General features: G+C 44.8%; 1 protein-coding gene across 1 annotated transcript in view; it reads left to right on the top strand.

The window, feature by feature from the left end:
• Positions 1-17,097, top strand: part of PAK5 (p21 (RAC1) activated kinase 5) — a 115,093-nt gene that overhangs the window by 71,216 nt on the left and 26,780 nt on the right. Inside the window, exon 2 of the mRNA XM_057382879.1 lies at positions 6,897-7,111. Within this exon, the coding sequence (XP_057238862.1) occupies positions 6,897-7,111 (215 nt within the window). The remainder of the gene's footprint in view (positions 1-6,896; positions 7,112-17,097) is intronic.

The raw sequence follows: 17,097 nt of genomic DNA, 5'->3' as shown, positions 1-17,097 counted from the left end.
TCCTGTCCATCCAGARTGAGACTCTGGGAGTTAGGAAAGTATTTAGGAATATCTTATCTGGAAAGTCAAACAGGATTTCTCCTTTTGTCACTGTAGTGTGTCAGGCCTGACCTGAAACCAGTGTGGATTTTAAGAGTCTTTCCATGAAYTTTATTGTCTTCTCATTCAGTTTGCTCTGCTTTTTTCAGATAGAGCTTCTTATTCTGTCTCCTGAAAAATAGAGTAGTTGTTTCTCTATTTTCAGTTAAAAATAGAGATAAATTCTTCTTTAAAAGCCTGCAGTGAAGGCATCCTTTTTTTTTTTTTTTTTTTTTTTTTGCAAGAGAAACTCATGCTCTGATTGCAGCCAGCAGCAAAGGATCCCCACGAAGAAGCTCAGAACAATCGTTAATCAGAAGGGAAACACAAAACTATTGCTGTTGCTGTTCCTTATTAAAGAAAAAACCTAAACAATTATCCTAATTTTTAATAGTTTTATTAAATATAGTAAATATATAAAATATATATTAGRTATATAGATACACAGGTATGTGTTGATCTCCTTCCACTTGCCTCAGCAGCAGGAATTTCCACCTGTGTGAGCTGAAGGAAAGCCAACATCATTTTTGCCTCTCACTCCAGAGGATTTCTCAGCACTTTATGCTGCCATCAGTCCATCCCAGACATTTGCTTTCTCCTCGAGATTGAGTTTCAGCCCAGCTCACATTTGTCTGGAGCCCTGGCTCTGCAGGCTGCCTTGACACGTTAATTTAATTTGTGCTTCTCAATTCATACTCTTTCATTTACGATCAAATATTGGGAAAGGTTACAATTAATCAGAGCGCGGGAACAGAAGCCGCCAAAGCTAATGATGTTTTACTGCATTTGGGCTGCTCTGGAGGGGAATAATTGAGGGCCTTGTGCTACACAAAACTATTATTAGTAAGTAAAAATTATCAAAAGAAAGCGACCTGCACCCATCTCCCATTTTGCAGTCTGTTTCTCTGTAAGGTTTTCTAAAAATGAAGTRTTTTGTTAAAGCTCCTGCCTGTAACCAGGTTTTTTGGCTGTGTGGCTGACTTGGGASAAAATGTGCCTTTTTACAGGACCTTTTCACAGCCCTTGCTGCTGCCCCCCACTTTGGACTCACAGATGATACTCAGCATGCATGAAGGCAATTTTTAGATGCTAATAACATGCCCATCCCCAAGGGAAAAGAGCTCTGCTGCTTCTTGCTCAGCTGAGGAACCACAGGGAATCCCTGCAGAAAACATAAGCTCACAGGTTTAAGCAGTGTGCGCTTCCTAATTGAAAATGAACTAATTGCTGGTTGTTTAAAAGCAAACATGTTGCTGGGCTGAGGCAGACAGAGAGCACAGAGAGCCTCTCTTGAGGGAGTTGTTTCATCTCAGCCCATGCTCTAGCAGCAGCCAGGTGTGYGTGTGTAGGAAATCCTTGAAGGCTTCCCGGGGTGGTTCGGGGTCATGGTGAATACRCATGATTTCCCTGGGGTTAGTAGGACACTTTATCTGACTGCTGAAATACCACAATAAAAAAATAGGGCTTATATAGCTGTAATACAGAGTTATTAAAAGTTCCGTTTTAAARTAAAAATCACCATCTCACTTCATTATTCTAGGTACTAACTTTATATAGTTACTGTATGTTTTTATGTGTGGCAGAATTTCACAGGCGTTTGCTCGGGGTTGTCTGGGGACGCCTGGGATGGCAAGGGCTGCTTAGGGAATGCCCTTGGGACTGCTTGGTAGTTTTCAAGATTACAAGACAGGAAAGATCTTTCCAACTTTGTTAGGCTTTAAAAGACCAGCTRTTTGGAGGACAAGCAGGAAGTGGCTTTGACGTTTTTATTGGGAGCAGAAAATGGAGCAGAGTTAAACAGAGTTCTCTCTTATTTAGTAGGTTGACTGGATTATTCTTAGGGTATGATAATATGCACAWTATTAATAATTTTAAGATTGAAGTAATTATTTTTTCCCCTTTTATTCCTTTATTGCCTTGGMTTTTACTTGCCGTGAAGGCAAAAATTTGTTCTTTGAGGGCAGTAACAAATCTGGACTTTTCAGCTTTTCAGTTCATCAGTCTGAGAGTCCCCCTTTTCTCACAGGAGAGGGACAACTCATAGGGCCCCCAGGATGGGGCCAAGCATTTGAGAGGGAACAAACCTGTGAGCTCAGGGGGGTGAGCTGGCAGGGCTTAACTTTTTGTGGGAAAGCTATTGCTGGAAATCTTGCCCCAAGCACAGACCATCATGGGAGACTCTGAATGGGCTCCTCTGGCACCCAAAATAGTACTGCCACCCTCCTGCTCCAGTGTGGGGCTGTAGGATACTTCCTGCTGGGAAAATGCTGTCCTTTGTGACTGGGAGGCAGCAGGATGATCGTGCAGTAGCCAACAGAGTGGATTTACTTTGCTGGTCTACATCACACACCTTGTATGGGCAGTACCTCACAGAGGGAATTTCCCCTGTTGGGATGGGATCCCTTGTTGAAGGTTGTGGTAGGAATTTGGAGCAGCCTGAGAGCCCATGGCAGTGTGATGCTCAGAGCATTATTTCTATGCATGGAACGGAGTGCAATGCAAAGGAGCCAAGGCTGGCATGGATCTTGCAGACAGGGTGTGCTGATTAGCATGTAATTCGATTTGTTAGGCACTACAGTAAACAGCATTAAGAGCAAAAGCAGTGATTGCTCCTGATAGCACCCTCTCAGCGTTACCTCGTGCCTGTGGCTGCTGGCTGGAGCTGTGTGCCGGCTCCTCAGCAGGCATCAGCAGAGCTGGCACTGCTCCTTTCTTGGGCAGAGACAAAGGGGGAGAGTAAGACAAATACAGCAATTATAGAAGGGTTTGGGTAACTGTATCTACAGAGCACAGCTCACACATTTCTCCTGCTTTCCCTGTTCCTTCCCCATTCCCCAGTGGCACATCTGGGTCCAGCACTGCTGTGGGTTACTCAGCTCAGGAGGAGAGATGCTGCAATAGTCTGATTTTCCCCACCAGTATTGTGTTTTCCTCCAGTAAACGTCATGTCCGTGTGTTTTCCATCATGGATCTGGTAAAGAAAATCCCTTATCTCTAACTTCTGTGCCACGTTTGGACTGTGGGTCGAGGAGCCCTTGGCATGGCAGTCTGGAGCTGAGCAGATCAACTCCTGGCTCTCCTGCGTAAGAGCAGACTTGCTTTACGTGTCATGTTGTCCTGCTCACTGAATTCTTTGTCTGCTGTCGCCAAAGGGCTCCCTCCTTCACACTTCACATTTACAAGCACAGAATTAATGTACTGCATCAGTTCAGCATAAGAACAAGTAACGTTTTTCTGTAGAAATGCCCCCCGAGGCAGTGCAATGGTGAGTTGTGTTTTCTGTTCCCCRCAAAGGCAGCTCCAGCCCACTGCCATCGACAGTAGCCATTGTCAGCACAGGCTCCCCCTGCCCCRTGTGTCACCTTGTGCCATGTACGTGGTGTTGGAACCAGCCAGACTATCCCTTGGCAAAGCACGTGCGAGGACAGGACAGACATCCTGCTTGTGCTCATCCCTCCAAAATAGCAACAAATTCCGAGTACAATTCCTCTCATTTCCTCTCCTTCTGTGGGGGTGAGCACAGGAGGAGCTGCACAGAGGGATGGCATTTGCTGAGAGCCCTGGCACAATCAGGGCTACGTTGGAAGCTGTCGGGAGGAATTAAGTTAAGGGTGAGTGCTCTGGCGTGGGGATGGCACAGAGGCAGCTCCACAGAGCTGCCCTGCAGCCTCCCACCTCCCTGTGCCTCTGATAAAGGCACCAGGCCATGTTAACTGGGGGATATTTTCCTAAGTAATCCCATTGGGAGGGTTCTTAATAACTGTGAGAGGATTGCTGGTTTGTGTGAATGGGCAGGTGCTTGAATGAACTTCAACTTAATATATTTTGTGCTCCTGWTAGAAGTTTCTTGAGTTTTATGCTRCRCACACATTMTSCMGCCTCCTGGAAAGCTCCATCATATAGGTGCCTCTTTTTCCTGAAAGAGCTTTGTATGTCTTGGAGAACAGGTATTCACTCACCCAGAATGTTTTCTGCTCCACATCTGATTAAATAAGTCCTTTATTTTTTGTGTCGTATCAGTGAAGCTCTGGTAAAAATTAAATCACCTCTCCTTTTTTGAGGTATGAGGACTCAGCACATCAGTGGGGATTGAATCAGGACACTTACAAWCCCAGAGCAGAAAGTTACACAGACRTGGCTGCCCCAAAGCCCCATCCTCAGACAGCTGAGGAAAACACATATCATTTCCTTTCTTTGGGAAAGATGAGGGGAAATTAAGTTTTCCTTGTGATTGCTGTGTACATTCCAGTTCTTTGGAAGGACTGTGCTTGGCTCTGCAGTGAAATGGAGAGACCTTTCTGGCTGAATGTGAATGTGCTGTTCATTTTAAAAAGCAATGTGCACTGTGCCAGCTGATGTGCTTTTAGTTATCCGATGTTTGGAGCTCAGGAGGACTTGGAGCATCCGGCAGCTGCGCTGGGATGTGAGTCCTGCGGGRAACCCTGGCATTGATCAGAGGAAAAAATACATGTCTAGAGCTGATGGTTTAAAATGTTACTCCAATAGTCTCATGGATTGCCATCCCAGAGGGCGAATGAAATCGATGCAGTTCCATTGAGCTGCAGCCGGCTGCGATCTGTGGAGCCCTGCAGATGAGCCCTGGTTGGGAGCTACTGCCTGACCTGCCGGCTGCTTCTGTTTGAGCCTGGAAAAGGAATGATCTCTGAACAGAAACCAAGCATGATGGCTTTGGGTTAGGCTGGAAACATGTCTGGGAGTGCCAAATTGTACCCAACACAAACAGGAAAAAAAGTAAAAATATTATGGAAATGGGTAAAGAGCCAAATATCAAGTAGTGTGTGGGAGAGGAAGGTGAGCAAGATACCAGGTTAACAGAGGGGAGAGAGACTGTCAAAAGAGCAGGAGATTTGGAAGACAGAGTAGGGTAGAAAGCCAGAGAGAATTGTGTGAATGATGAGACCCATGAGAAAAGGCCAACAGGAGCAAGTCTGCTYTGTCTAAAGGAAATATGCACAAGGGAGACAATCACCTGCAAATACACATTGGGGACTTACAAAGCAGACAGCAATCAATTTTCAAATAATGSACTTGATCTTTAGATAAACTAGTTAAAGGGAATGAAGGTGGAATAAATAACTGGTTTATCACCCCATCTTTTTTTTGTTTCAGTAACACAATTKTATTTTCTTCTCTGAACTTCTCTCCACCTCCTGAATCAAAGTCAGGGCAACACCTTGACAGCTTAGTCTCTCCTGTGACAGAAGAGATTTTATAGAGCTGCCAGCCTCCTCACCCTGCTKCTGTTCCAGACAGATGCTGCTCAAGTGCTTAGCCAGCCCTGCTTGAAATGGCCCAGAGAGCAAGGTGGAGGACAATTTTGAGACAGCAGAAAGCAGACAGAGGACTCCAGGACAGTATTTCACTGAAAAGCAACAGGACCTCTGTCTGTTCCCTGGGGATAAGGGATTTGTTCTTGCCTTGCACAGCAGACTTCTGAGTCCTCCAGGAAGTCAGTTCCGAGCTTGCTTCAGTGGAACTGTTAGGTTGTACTTTGTTTTAAGGTGGGACTGCCAACCCCAAGGGTTAATGCAGGTTGTGAATGTGTTGGCTGTTTCCTATGCCAGTAGATTGAGCAAATACCTTTATACCCCTCAGTGTTTGCCACTCATGTCTCCTTCCACCTTGCCAATGAAACTTCATGTACCAGCTAATCTGTTAACCTTGTGTGCCCTGAAACCCTCCTGCTGCCTGCTCAGGGGGGCAAAATAGACAGGAAGAAGGCAAATCAACCCACTGTTACCTAAATGGACTAAAAACACTCACTGTAGGAGCAAGAGCTGTAACAATTAGCTTTACCAAGCTGCCAGGCCAACCCAGGTCAATCCAGTGATGGAGAAGCTGGGAAGGTCACATTTCCTCCAACAGCCTCCAGCTCCTTGCTTGTATAGCATTGGAGGGACTCTCTCTTATCCACACCACCTGCACAGAAACAAAAAGAGCTGRTCCTCCTTCCTGAACCTTAAAAGGAATAGGGCTGTCATTGTAATGAATCCCACCCAAGTCTGCTGGCCAGAASCCAGGGACCTGTGCTCACCTGGGCATAAACCCAGGTATTCTGGGCAAGTGGCTTTGACAGYAAATCATTTCTCTCCTGAAGTCAGGCCATGTTATGTGATATTTATAATAGCTGATATCTGATGCTTTTTTTAGGCAGGACCCTTCACAAGTGCAGATGAAGGCCCTCGGATTGGGTTAGAATTAGATCTGAGCTCTCTGTCTGTCTGCATCACTGAAATGGCACAGGAATACTTCCCCTTTGACTGCTGCTGTGTGAGACTGAGATCTGAGCACAGCAGAGCCAGGGTCCCATCTGGGATGGGGTGTCTTTGGAGATCTGRGGTATAGATTTAGAATGCAAAGCCATGTGTGTGTTTTCTCCCCTCTTGTCTCGGCACGGCTCACAAACCAAGTGCTGTCCTCCAAGCAAAGCCCTCCACTGCTGCTGCAGGCTTGGAGCTTCCATGGTGTGCAACTTGTAGCATGAGCAGAGAGAGGAGTAGAAAGTAGGACCTGGGGCTTGCTTTCTTGGGAATAGAGGCATTTCCTTGTTTCACAAAGTATTATGAACATACATATAAGACACTGGCTTAATTTCTTAAAGTCTTCTCCCAGAAAGAAAGTCCAATAAATGCTTGTCTCGCATAGATCTCAGTGTGTGGAGTGAAGTTCATGTAGGTATTTGGCTAATGACATCTAAAATTCCCTGAAGAAGAGAAAATGGCTGGGGGTTACAGCAGAGTGTAAAGATGTTTTTTTTTTCTTTTCTTTCCTTTCCTGTTTCCCTGTGACTTCTCCAGATCTTTCCACCATGTTCGGGAAAAAGAAGAAACGGCTGGAAATCTCCGGGCCCTCCAACTTCGAGCACCGGGTCCACACTGGCTTCGACCACCGGGAGCAGAAGTTCACGGGGCTGCCTCAGCAGTGGCACAGTTTGCTGGCAGACACGGCCAACCGGCCGAAGCCCATGGTGGATCCATCATGCATCACTCCCATCCAGCTGGCTCCTATGAAGGTACCCCATGGAGTCCCCTCTTAGTCCCTCAASCTGCCTTTCACTGCATATCACCTTAATGAAGCAATGCCAGCACTGTGTGGGTATTACACATCAGCTGTCCTGGTGGGCAGGCATGGCTGGGAGGGAGCTGYAAATCCAAACATTTCACAGCAGAGCTGCGAGGAAAAAAGGAATTGTGTGTATAGAGCTTGTGTGAGTGTCTCAGAAGAGCGTGAGTCACGGGTCTGGCAGGAGCTGAGCCTTCGTGCTGCTGGGCTGGAAGAGAAAAAGCCACAAGTCCCAGTGGAGGCCCAAAATGCTTCTCCTCTACAGCATGAAGCTCCTTGATAATTAATTTAAGAGCAGTGCTTTAGGCAAAGGCAGTTTGGAGCGAGGGAGAGAGGGAAAAGTACACCAAAGGAAAGGAATTAAATTGCTTGTTCAGCTGGGCAGGGAGCTCAGGGAAGGATGTCATTGCCACCCGCCACTGCCTGCGGGGGGTGGGACGGGGTGATGAAGCTGAACTCTTCAATGAGTAGGAATATGAGGGGAAACAGCCCCAGATCATGGCTTGGGAAGCTCAGGATACCTGGGAGGAAAGCCTGGTTTAGAGGGTGGAGCAGCAGTGGACAGGGAGCCATCAGGRTTCCAGGCTCAGGATTCTGGTAGACCAGTTGACCCTGATTTTGTTCTTTTTCTGGGATTGCACATCCTGCCATCCAGTTGCACCTGTGTAATGGTAGTAACCTATACCCTGCCAGCCACATGCCTCTCCTTGTCATGGAGCTGTGGAATAAATTTAAGATTTCATTTTCACATGGATTTTTCTGCAGCAAGGGAAAAATCAGATAATCCTGAGATCATGCACCCTGTAGTTACATTTGATAAGTGCACTTTGCTAAATTTATTTACTGCCTGCTCCGGAAGGGCATTCGTCATGTGCTGATCAGGTCTGCTGGTTGCTGCTGTAGGACCACGAGGATAAAAACAAGGTCTTAATTTTTTTTTTCTGTTGTAATAAAATATCTTACTGATGATAGAGGCCCAGAATAATGAGGAAAAAGGTAGGTAGTCTTTTTCCTGCTCAGGGAGGAGAGCAACTTTGTTCCACAGCCCTTCTTAACACCAAAAATATCTCTGGATGTTTTGACATGAATACATGAAGATGTTTTAAATGGAGATGGTTGGGGGGAGGAAGGAGTTTATTATCTTGCAGAAATACGCTCTCTTTCCTGCAGTTCTGGAACCATAAATCCCTAAGCTTAAGAAGTTTTAAATTGCGTAACTTTTCCCAGCATTATAAAGATACGACTCTGGATCTTGGCCTGCAAATGGATGTGTGCAGGGCTTGTTTCATGTCCCACTGAAAAAATACGCAATGAAGGAGCAAGCCCCAAATTGGAAATAGTCACATTTTGAAATGGAGAAAATCACTTATCAGTTCTATCCAAAAAATGGTAAATCTTGCTTTTCTGTCTGCGTATTAGAGATTTACATATGTGCATATTCCAGGGATGTACTTCTGAACCAAACCATCCTGGTGAGGAAATGGGGTTAAGACTGAAGGATTCAAGAAATTGTGCCTTTACCATCCCGTTTCCTTCCCTATCTGAGGCTCAAATGTAACATGTTGAAATGGGCCTCCATAACAGTGCTAGGTTATTTTTAATAGCAGTTAAGAGGTGTTGACTATCTACTGAGGATTTGCTTTTAACTCTGTTGCAGGATTCCACTTTACTATAGATTTCTTAGGAATTAACCTGCCTTGTTTTGATACAGCTTAACTTACAGAGAGAAGCTGAATTGCAGTCACTTTAAGAATATTTAATATTGCTAAACTAGTTCAGCATAATMATTTAATTAATTTAATTTTTGTTTGTGCACTTGCACCAGTACCTATAGTGTTTAAAGGGTATTTGGCACAGATGATTTCATAACTTCACTGAGAACTGAAGATCTAAAATGCACTTGCAGTTCATGAAGACAGGAGCCAAAGGTTCTTGGATTGTTTGCAACTTTTCTCTTTTCCACACAGCAATTGATGGTTCAATTAATGCATTGATGTGCAGCAGCAGAAGATTTGCCATTGCTCCCTGAGTCACAGTATTAAGTCAGGCTGAGGCATTTGGCCAGAGTTACTTCATGCTGTGGTTTCAGGTCATACAGCAGCTCTGTAACTTTGCTCTTATGTGCTCCTAAATTTCTTTTCCATTTAATTCCTTCAGTATTGACTGCCCATGTGCTGTGAGGCAGAAGTGTTCCTCCTAATACGTGCTCCTTCGTGACTGAAGAGTAGCACAGATCAGAAAAACACTTTGAGAGCACCATTTCTTGGTTTTGAGACAGAACTGGTGTTTGCTTGCTTTAGGCTTCACCCAGAGCTCAGGCAAGGAAGGGAAAGACTTTTTTTTTTTAGTTCTGTAGGTTTTGCAGCTTTCTCAGTTAGTGGTGTTTGCTTGTTTCTCAGTCTGCAAAGCAGATCTGATGCTATATAGTGTATCCCTTTGGGTAAAACCAATAAATGCTAAATATTCTCCCAGCAATGATGATGATGAGGCAGTGCCCTGGGCTCTCAAATATCCTGGGGGATGTCATCCCCCTGCCTCTGTGCTGCCTGGGATGAAAGGCTCGCAGTGCTTTGGCACAGGGGTGGTGGCCGCTTGTCATTGAAATATCAGCCTTTGAATCCAAACCTGAGCTGACTGTACAACTTCATTCATTACAAAAACAACGAGGTACAATAATGGGATTCCCCTCCTCAGTGTGGCTGACCCAGATACCAGCAGAGGATTGTGTATTTCAGGTGCAAGCACAAGTATAGCACAGTGGAAAACTTAATGAAAAATAGAACTGCAGTGATCTTAATAAGTTTGAGGGATAGAGGCAAGGAGGGGGTGAAAAAAGRCTGATTTTTCACTGAAAACATCCCTGCATGAAAAATACGAACAGTCTGTGTCTGCCTGTACCTAAAACAGGCTTCATAAAGTCTGACATCCTGCTGCCAGGCCTTTTGTTCCTCTTGTTTCAGTACTTTGTGGTTATTCCATGTGTACCTGGAGCTCATGGTTTGATGTTTGTTCTCAGCACACARTATGCTTGGCTTGTCTTTGCCCATATGCTACAACACAGAAGCTCCAGTTTGTTACCACCCTTTAATTTCTGGAAAGCTTCAGAATCAATAACTAAGCAAATGCATCTCCACTCCATTAAAAATACCMGGAAAACAGACACCACAGAACTTTTATTCTGGGGATTTTTGGCAAAAGAGCTMATAATTGGCTCTGTAAAGATGCTCCATTCACATTCTTGAATGCCTGCTGCTCTAAGTGGGAACAGGGCAGCACTGAAGACTTGTTAAATCCCTCCCCATGTTTCCCAGTGCAGGAAAAAGCTGAGCATCYTCACTTCTGTCAAGTTGCTGGAAGGAAAAATGCCATTTGTTCATGAGAAAACACCATACTGCTGTTATTCTTTCACTGTGCTGCTACATGCATCAAACCTCCATTGCTRTGTTTTTGTTGGTGCTTTGGGTAGGTTCGTCCATCCACACCTTCAGCAAGATCAAGGTTCCCAACTTGAGGGTGACACAGTGCTTTGAGTTTGTCCTTGAGAAAGGAGGGAGGCAGCTGTCAGTGTTTGAGTGGCCAAATACATAGAGACATTAAGAAGACTGAATCCTGCCTGTTGGGACCTCTATGTGACCTTCTTCTCTGAGCACACTGCAGTGAATCCAGCTGTGCTCACGTGGAATTTCACTTTTTCTGAATTTTCTCCCCCGTTTTCTTCCCTGGAAACGCAGGTGTAAGGGGATGAGGGCTCTCACTGCCTCATGGTGTCTRCCATGCTCTGAGATGAACATTAACACAGAGAGGCAATGTAGAGGGGGTCAGTGTTTAGCAAAGGCAGAGCTGTATGGTCGGGATCATGGCATCCTGTGGACTGGGCTGCCCTAAAAACAGAGAAAATGCTGTCCTTTCCATCCCTTCACCAAAATGCCCTTGGATGCCCCACCTCTGAGCTGAGGAGCACGTTGATTTGAGGTGCACTGTACTGTGCCATTAGCCTGTGGCAGTTCATTTTCCTCRTTCCCTGCAACATGGGGGTGTTGCAGAACTGAGAATTTCTGTAGGGGACAGACCACAGGGAAGCCAGCTTCTCTCTCAGTCTTTCATCCTCATGTTTCAGTGGTCTAATCTATATATTTGGTCTTAAAACTTTAGTTTTTCTCACTTTTGCCTCAAGCCTTGACCCTGATCCTGGTGAGTCAGCTGTAATTGCAAAAACTTTTCCAAGTTTCTACTGATACTTTTCWGCCTCTCTCCTACAAAAAGAAGAAAGCAATCAGAAAATGAGTTACTGGTTGTGGCCCTTTCAATAGTTCTAACATGAAAAYCAAAGCTTTTGTTTACTCTCCATGAAGACAGAAGAAAAAAAGCAAGTGTTTCCTGTGTGGCCTCTTAAAATTTTCCCAACCATGGCATTCAAGCTTCATTTAAGGTGCCTTTTTTCCCTATATTTATATGCTTTCTTGCTTAGATGGAGGATACTGTGATGCTGAGTGGTCAAAGACCTCAAAGATGAGACAGATGAAGGTCCTTGTGTGGGCTTGAGCAATCAGAAACATCCAGATTTCATTAGAAAACCCCCAGCCCTCTCCTCACATGTAGAAATGCATAAGGGAAATTCCTGACATGGAAAAGGGGGATTTAGAAATWAAGGGCTGTTCAAAGGCTTTGCCCTCTGTGGGATCAGATGGACAAAGCACTGTTGTCCTCACCCTCCCAAATTTTTACTACTTCTTGACAGCTCCTGTCAGGACAGGACCTGGAAGGCTGCTGACATCTTGTGGGCCTTTCTTGTAACCACATCATGAAAAGTCACACTTTGGGTTTTAATTCCGTGCTTTGCAGTCGCACGTTTGGTCTGGTCCTTGCTCAGCTGAGAGAGGGTGCAGGGGGTGTCTCCAAAAACGGTGAAACCAGCACCTCACACCATAGCACATTCCTGGGTGGGAAAATATTTTGCCACCAGGCTTGGTTGGGCAGCAGCCAGTGGGGATCTCAGTCTTTGGAAAAGAGAGGTTGACATCTGATGGGAAATGCCCTTTGGCCTCACTGGACTTTGACATTACCCTTCTCTGGACAGGAGGCTGCACTGGAGGCAGAAGTCCCTTCCAGCCAAAGTTCTGTGATTATCTTCCTCTGCAAGTGATTTTTGGCAGATGAGCAATTGTCCTGTAAGGCAGCCCCACTTCCAATTTATTTTGATTGCTGAACATGAATGCATGTGCTGCTACATGCTTCTGGAAAAAAACACTGCTACACATTTAAGTGGATGCTTCTCTTTCAAAGGGATAATGCTTCATCCTTGAGTGCCATTTGTTTTACTGTCCCTACAAGTGACAAGGCTACTTCAGTTCTGTTACCCCTGTACAGATGTAATACAAATATGCCATCTAGTGTCCGTGGATGTGTCTAACTTAGTGTGAGAAGAGCCAAGTTGCCAATTTTGTGTAATCTTGGAGGAAATTAATCTCTGTACAAAGAGAAATGCTCCACAGAATGAATCAGTACAAGAAGTGTACAGCTCAGAAGGTTTATTTAGAACTCTATCACTAGGTTAATATGTTCTCATATGTTCTACATTCTATCAAGGAAACTTCTGAGTTATTTTCTGATTGTCTGTTTTCAGAAAATTAYAGACTTTATGTAAGTCCTTTAGAAGAACATTTTTGCTGCCTGTGAGGCTGATTTCAGCAATAGGGTCAGTGTTTAAAAGTTATTTGGACAATGCCCTCAATAACACGCTTTAAATTGGTCAGCCCTGAATAGATCAGGCAGTTGGGCTGAGTGATTGTTTTAACTCCCTTCCAACTTAAATATTCCATTCCATTCCATTCTAAAGGAAGCACGTAGCCCCATTATGTTTTAACTGATGCATTCTCAGTTCTTCTTTATGGTTTTCAGTTTCTGGCTTCTTCTTTATGGTTTTCAGTTTCTGGCTTTCTAAACAGTAGAGTTCCTGATCAGCAGCTCTTTTTATTTTCACACAGTTGTGTTCCACATTGTTGTAACATTTCATTCAGCCTGATTGTGATATTGTTTTTCTAGAGCCTCATTTGAAGAATCAAAACCAGCATCATTATCATTTCAGACTGACTCAAAACACAAGATATTCTTCAGTTTTTCCAGTTCAACTAATGAAGCAGAAAATCAATTACTCACATACCTTTTCTGACTGAGATACTGATCCTTCATGACARTCCCCCAGCTTCAGTCAGGTACATTTGGAGTCTGTCTGCAGCTGGACTGTGGACCAGGGTTTACAAGCAGGCCATCCTTAAAAAAACAGAGGTTACCAGCAAAAAACCCTCTGCTAGCACATGAAGTGCTGTAAGTGTAAAAAAAAAGTCTTTCACATTCCATCTTACTACTGTCCTTTAACTATGCTCAGATGATACAGGAGCAATGCCTGCAGGAATGTGCTTTTCAGAGGTGGTCACTGTAGCTGACAGTGACTGTGTTCCAGTTTGGACTGTGAAGACAAGTTTAGCACTGTTCTGAAGTGCATCATTCTGCTCCTCTGCCTTGCAGGGGTGACAGCTGTTGCCTGCTGATCATGACCTTCATGTAAGAGGTCCCTGACATCCCCAAAAGAACTTGTGCTGCCAGTRCTGTCCTGCAGGAGCTTGAAGGCARSCTCACACCTCCATGTGCACAGTCCCTCAGAGCTCTCTGAGTGCTTCCCTCAGGGAGTGTTGGAGTTTGTTCTCTGCAGAGAGGAGGTCTAAGGAAGTTCTTCAGAAATCCTTTATCATCTTAGTGAGYTTTGCCTGTGCAACAGTTGGCATTGAATTGAATTGGTCCACTGGYGTGACAAAGGAGTTACCTTACCTGGGCCTGCGGCAATCATAGACAATAATGGAGATCAACAGAGATTGCTGTGGGTTAAAATTTTAACCCACAGACTTCTGTGGGTTAAAATTGTCTCCAATATGATTAATGAAAGAACGGTCTTAAATATGTCAGCACTGAGATTTTAGGTAATAATAATGTTGGAGGAATTCTTGCAAGGGCAAGCGTTAGTCCTGTTGYTGAGAGCTTATGTGGGTGAGCAGAACTTTGCAATACACCAAATAAAGATTGAAAATAAACTTGGAGTTTACAGTCTACAGCTGCTGAAGCAGACCAGCCTCCTTTAGAGCTCAAAACMCACATTAACCTGTAGGTCTACACATAAACGGGCCAAACTCTCGTGTCAGCATTTCAGAAACTCGTCTCCTATGGGAATACCGGACTGGGAATACTTTGCAGGTAGCACTCCATAACCTGAAACAAGCCAGGAATTAGATCCTGAGCGAGGACACTCATAATCAGGTTCTTTTTTTAACATGGAAGTTGGCCCCTGAAGACAAATCCATAGGACACTGTTCCAGTAACTCCTGTGGCTGGCTTGCCTGTCCTGAAAAAGGAGCCCCACTCCCAGCCTGCTGCCTGGAGGTGGAGGCCTCCATCACTGCTTATGTGTTCCTCTGTTGTTCATAGCTCCTTCTGGTTTGTTAGGCTCAGCTTTTTACTCCCATCCTTCTGTGCACTGACCATCCTCTCTCTGGAGCCAGGAGCAGGCAKGTGGAGGTGATGCTTTAGGACCCTCCTCATACCTGTTCCATGGCCATGGTTCCCCAGAGCAAAGCGTGGAAAATAAACAATGAGGTGTAAGCAGTAAATGCTTTGCCCAGTAAATGTTTGGAAAGGCTGGATGCATTTTACCAGGCTTCTGTCACACAGTCCAGGGAGCTCTCACTTGGATCAACTGAGAAAGCCAGAATGGAGCAAAACAATCCGGGCGATTCCTTGTTTCCATGAATWGTCCGAGCCTCCCGTGGTTCTGCTGAAGTCCCTGAGATARAAAGCTGAGTTAGRAAATTCTCTGCTCGTTTCGTCAGTKGTCGGCCGTGAGAAACACTAGGTGGCAGCAGGGAATCTCTGGAAGCTCGTATCCATGCATGCCAAAAGCGGGCCCTGACAGACGAAATAATGAGAAATCTGCTTGGGCACCTGATGGCTTTTGCTCAGGGCAGATCCTTTAACCCACGTGGGAACAGGTTTGTGGGGGGGATTTCCACGTAAAATTGGTCKTGCAGCATTTGCAGTCACATCAGCACTGGGACAGTGCTTGCTSCTTCATTTCGTTCATCATACAATGGCAGTAGTCATTCAGTCACCGCATGTTCTGAACATCTCAGTGATTTATTTGTCCCTRGGTCTGCTGATGAACTTGGTTTGAGCTATTTTAGTTCAGAGCACAAACCAGRCAGGTTACTGTCCCATTAAACTGTGYTCCATATCAGAAATCTKTAAGGTCCCTTCCAATCCAAACCATTCTGTGATTGTATAATTATAACCAAACTGCCACATTTATGCAATCCCAGCAGAGTTTAGTTCAATAACAGTCAAAGGATCAGAGGAAAAAAAATGTTGCCAAGCAGCTCACTTACCTGTGGAGCCAAAGGTCCAGGTATAAATGTGCTTTTTTTTCCATCTCCTGCTCTGACATGATTARATCTGGGCTTTGGTGGCTCTCTAGGAATTTGAAAGTGATTTGCTGAGCTTTCTTTCTTGTCTTCCCTTTCGTGAAAGATCCAATTACACCAGACAAGTGCCATGTATTRCCAGGGAACAACACTGACTTACCTGCAGAGACTTTTAAATGCCTTTTCTGTTGTCTGTGGGATGAGTGAGCTGTGTGGGCCAGAAAAAAAATCGTTTCAGATCCAGATCTTTGGAGGGAGAAAAGCAAATGAAAGAGAAGTATTTAGGATCAGTATTTCTGCTTTTTAATTGCTGAGATCCAGCAGGCATTAGTAGTTAGTTATCAGGATCACACAGTTAAGAGCATAGCAAGAGATTGGGAATGTTCCTGAGTTTTGTAGTCTGAGCAGAGCAGTAATTGGTATCTGTGTCCTGGTTTGCAGGATTTAATGGTTCTCAGTGAGCACAGTGCAAGTAAAGATCCTTATTGCTAAGGYTTATGCTGCCATATGAAGTAGCACTTTCCGTGAGCACTGGGATATACAGGCATAGAAATCTGGTTTAAACACAGCAGTTTTAATGACCCACCCTGGGAAAATGCTGTGGAGCAGGAGATGAGGTCTGACTGCCATCCCACAGCCCAGGCTGGGGAAGCAGCCCCATTTCTCCCTTAGCAGCAGTATCTGTGCTGCCCTTCYCCTCCTCCCTGACTTGCTGTGCTGCTGTCTGATGGGCTGGAGGAAGGGAGGGAGCTGCTCTGTGTCAGGCAGATTCATTTATTAAGCGTGTCAGGACCAATCTGCCGCYGAGGACAGAGTGCACTTGGTGGCGACGCAGCCCAGCAAATCGAATCAAATCGAGATTAGCCTAGAAATGTTTGAGCAGTTTCTGGTACATGAGAGATTGTCGTGCTGGACTGGGCTTCACCCCTGCTGCAGAGCAGCCTCTGAAATCTCCTGCCTTGCTTTGTGCCCATAGAGAAGGTGTTTGATTTGCACTTCTCTTTTACAAGAGGGAATAATTAAAACGTCAGCTGAGGAAGCTCCTTGTGTCTTTTGTTTCACCTGCCTTGTGAATTTGGCCTAACAATTAGATTTCTGCACRGGAGCGCTTCTTGCCTCATGTCCAAATTCCATGTTTGCAAACCACTCAGTGGGAGTCAGTCCCACTTCCTTAGGGCTTTTCTATGGCTACATTTCCCAATTGATAGCTGTCCTTGAAAAGGAAGAAAGAATGCTRAAATTTAAAACGTAGATGAAATTATTTTGTGGTTTTATTTTACCAATACAAATTCCTGCATTTCCTCACATCAAGGAGTGAGCTTTCAGGAGAAGATAATAGTCAGAGACAGCAGTATGCCCCTTACCTGTGTGTGGCCGGGAATGCACAATTTTCGTSTATTAGGAAGAACCTTGAAACTTTCTTGCTCTTTTAAGGCCATGGGACTGAGGCATTTTTTGGCACTTCTCCGGC

The sequence above is a fragment of the Malurus melanocephalus genome, unplaced genomic scaffold (assembly GCF_030028575.1).
Source record: "Malurus melanocephalus ecotype Western Australia unplaced genomic scaffold, MMel_1.1 scaffold_13, whole genome shotgun sequence".
Lineage (NCBI taxonomy): Eukaryota > Metazoa > Chordata > Aves > Passeriformes > Maluridae > Malurus > Malurus melanocephalus.
The sequence above is the reverse complement of the archived record's forward strand: the minus strand, read 5'-3'. Positions and strand labels throughout refer to the sequence as shown.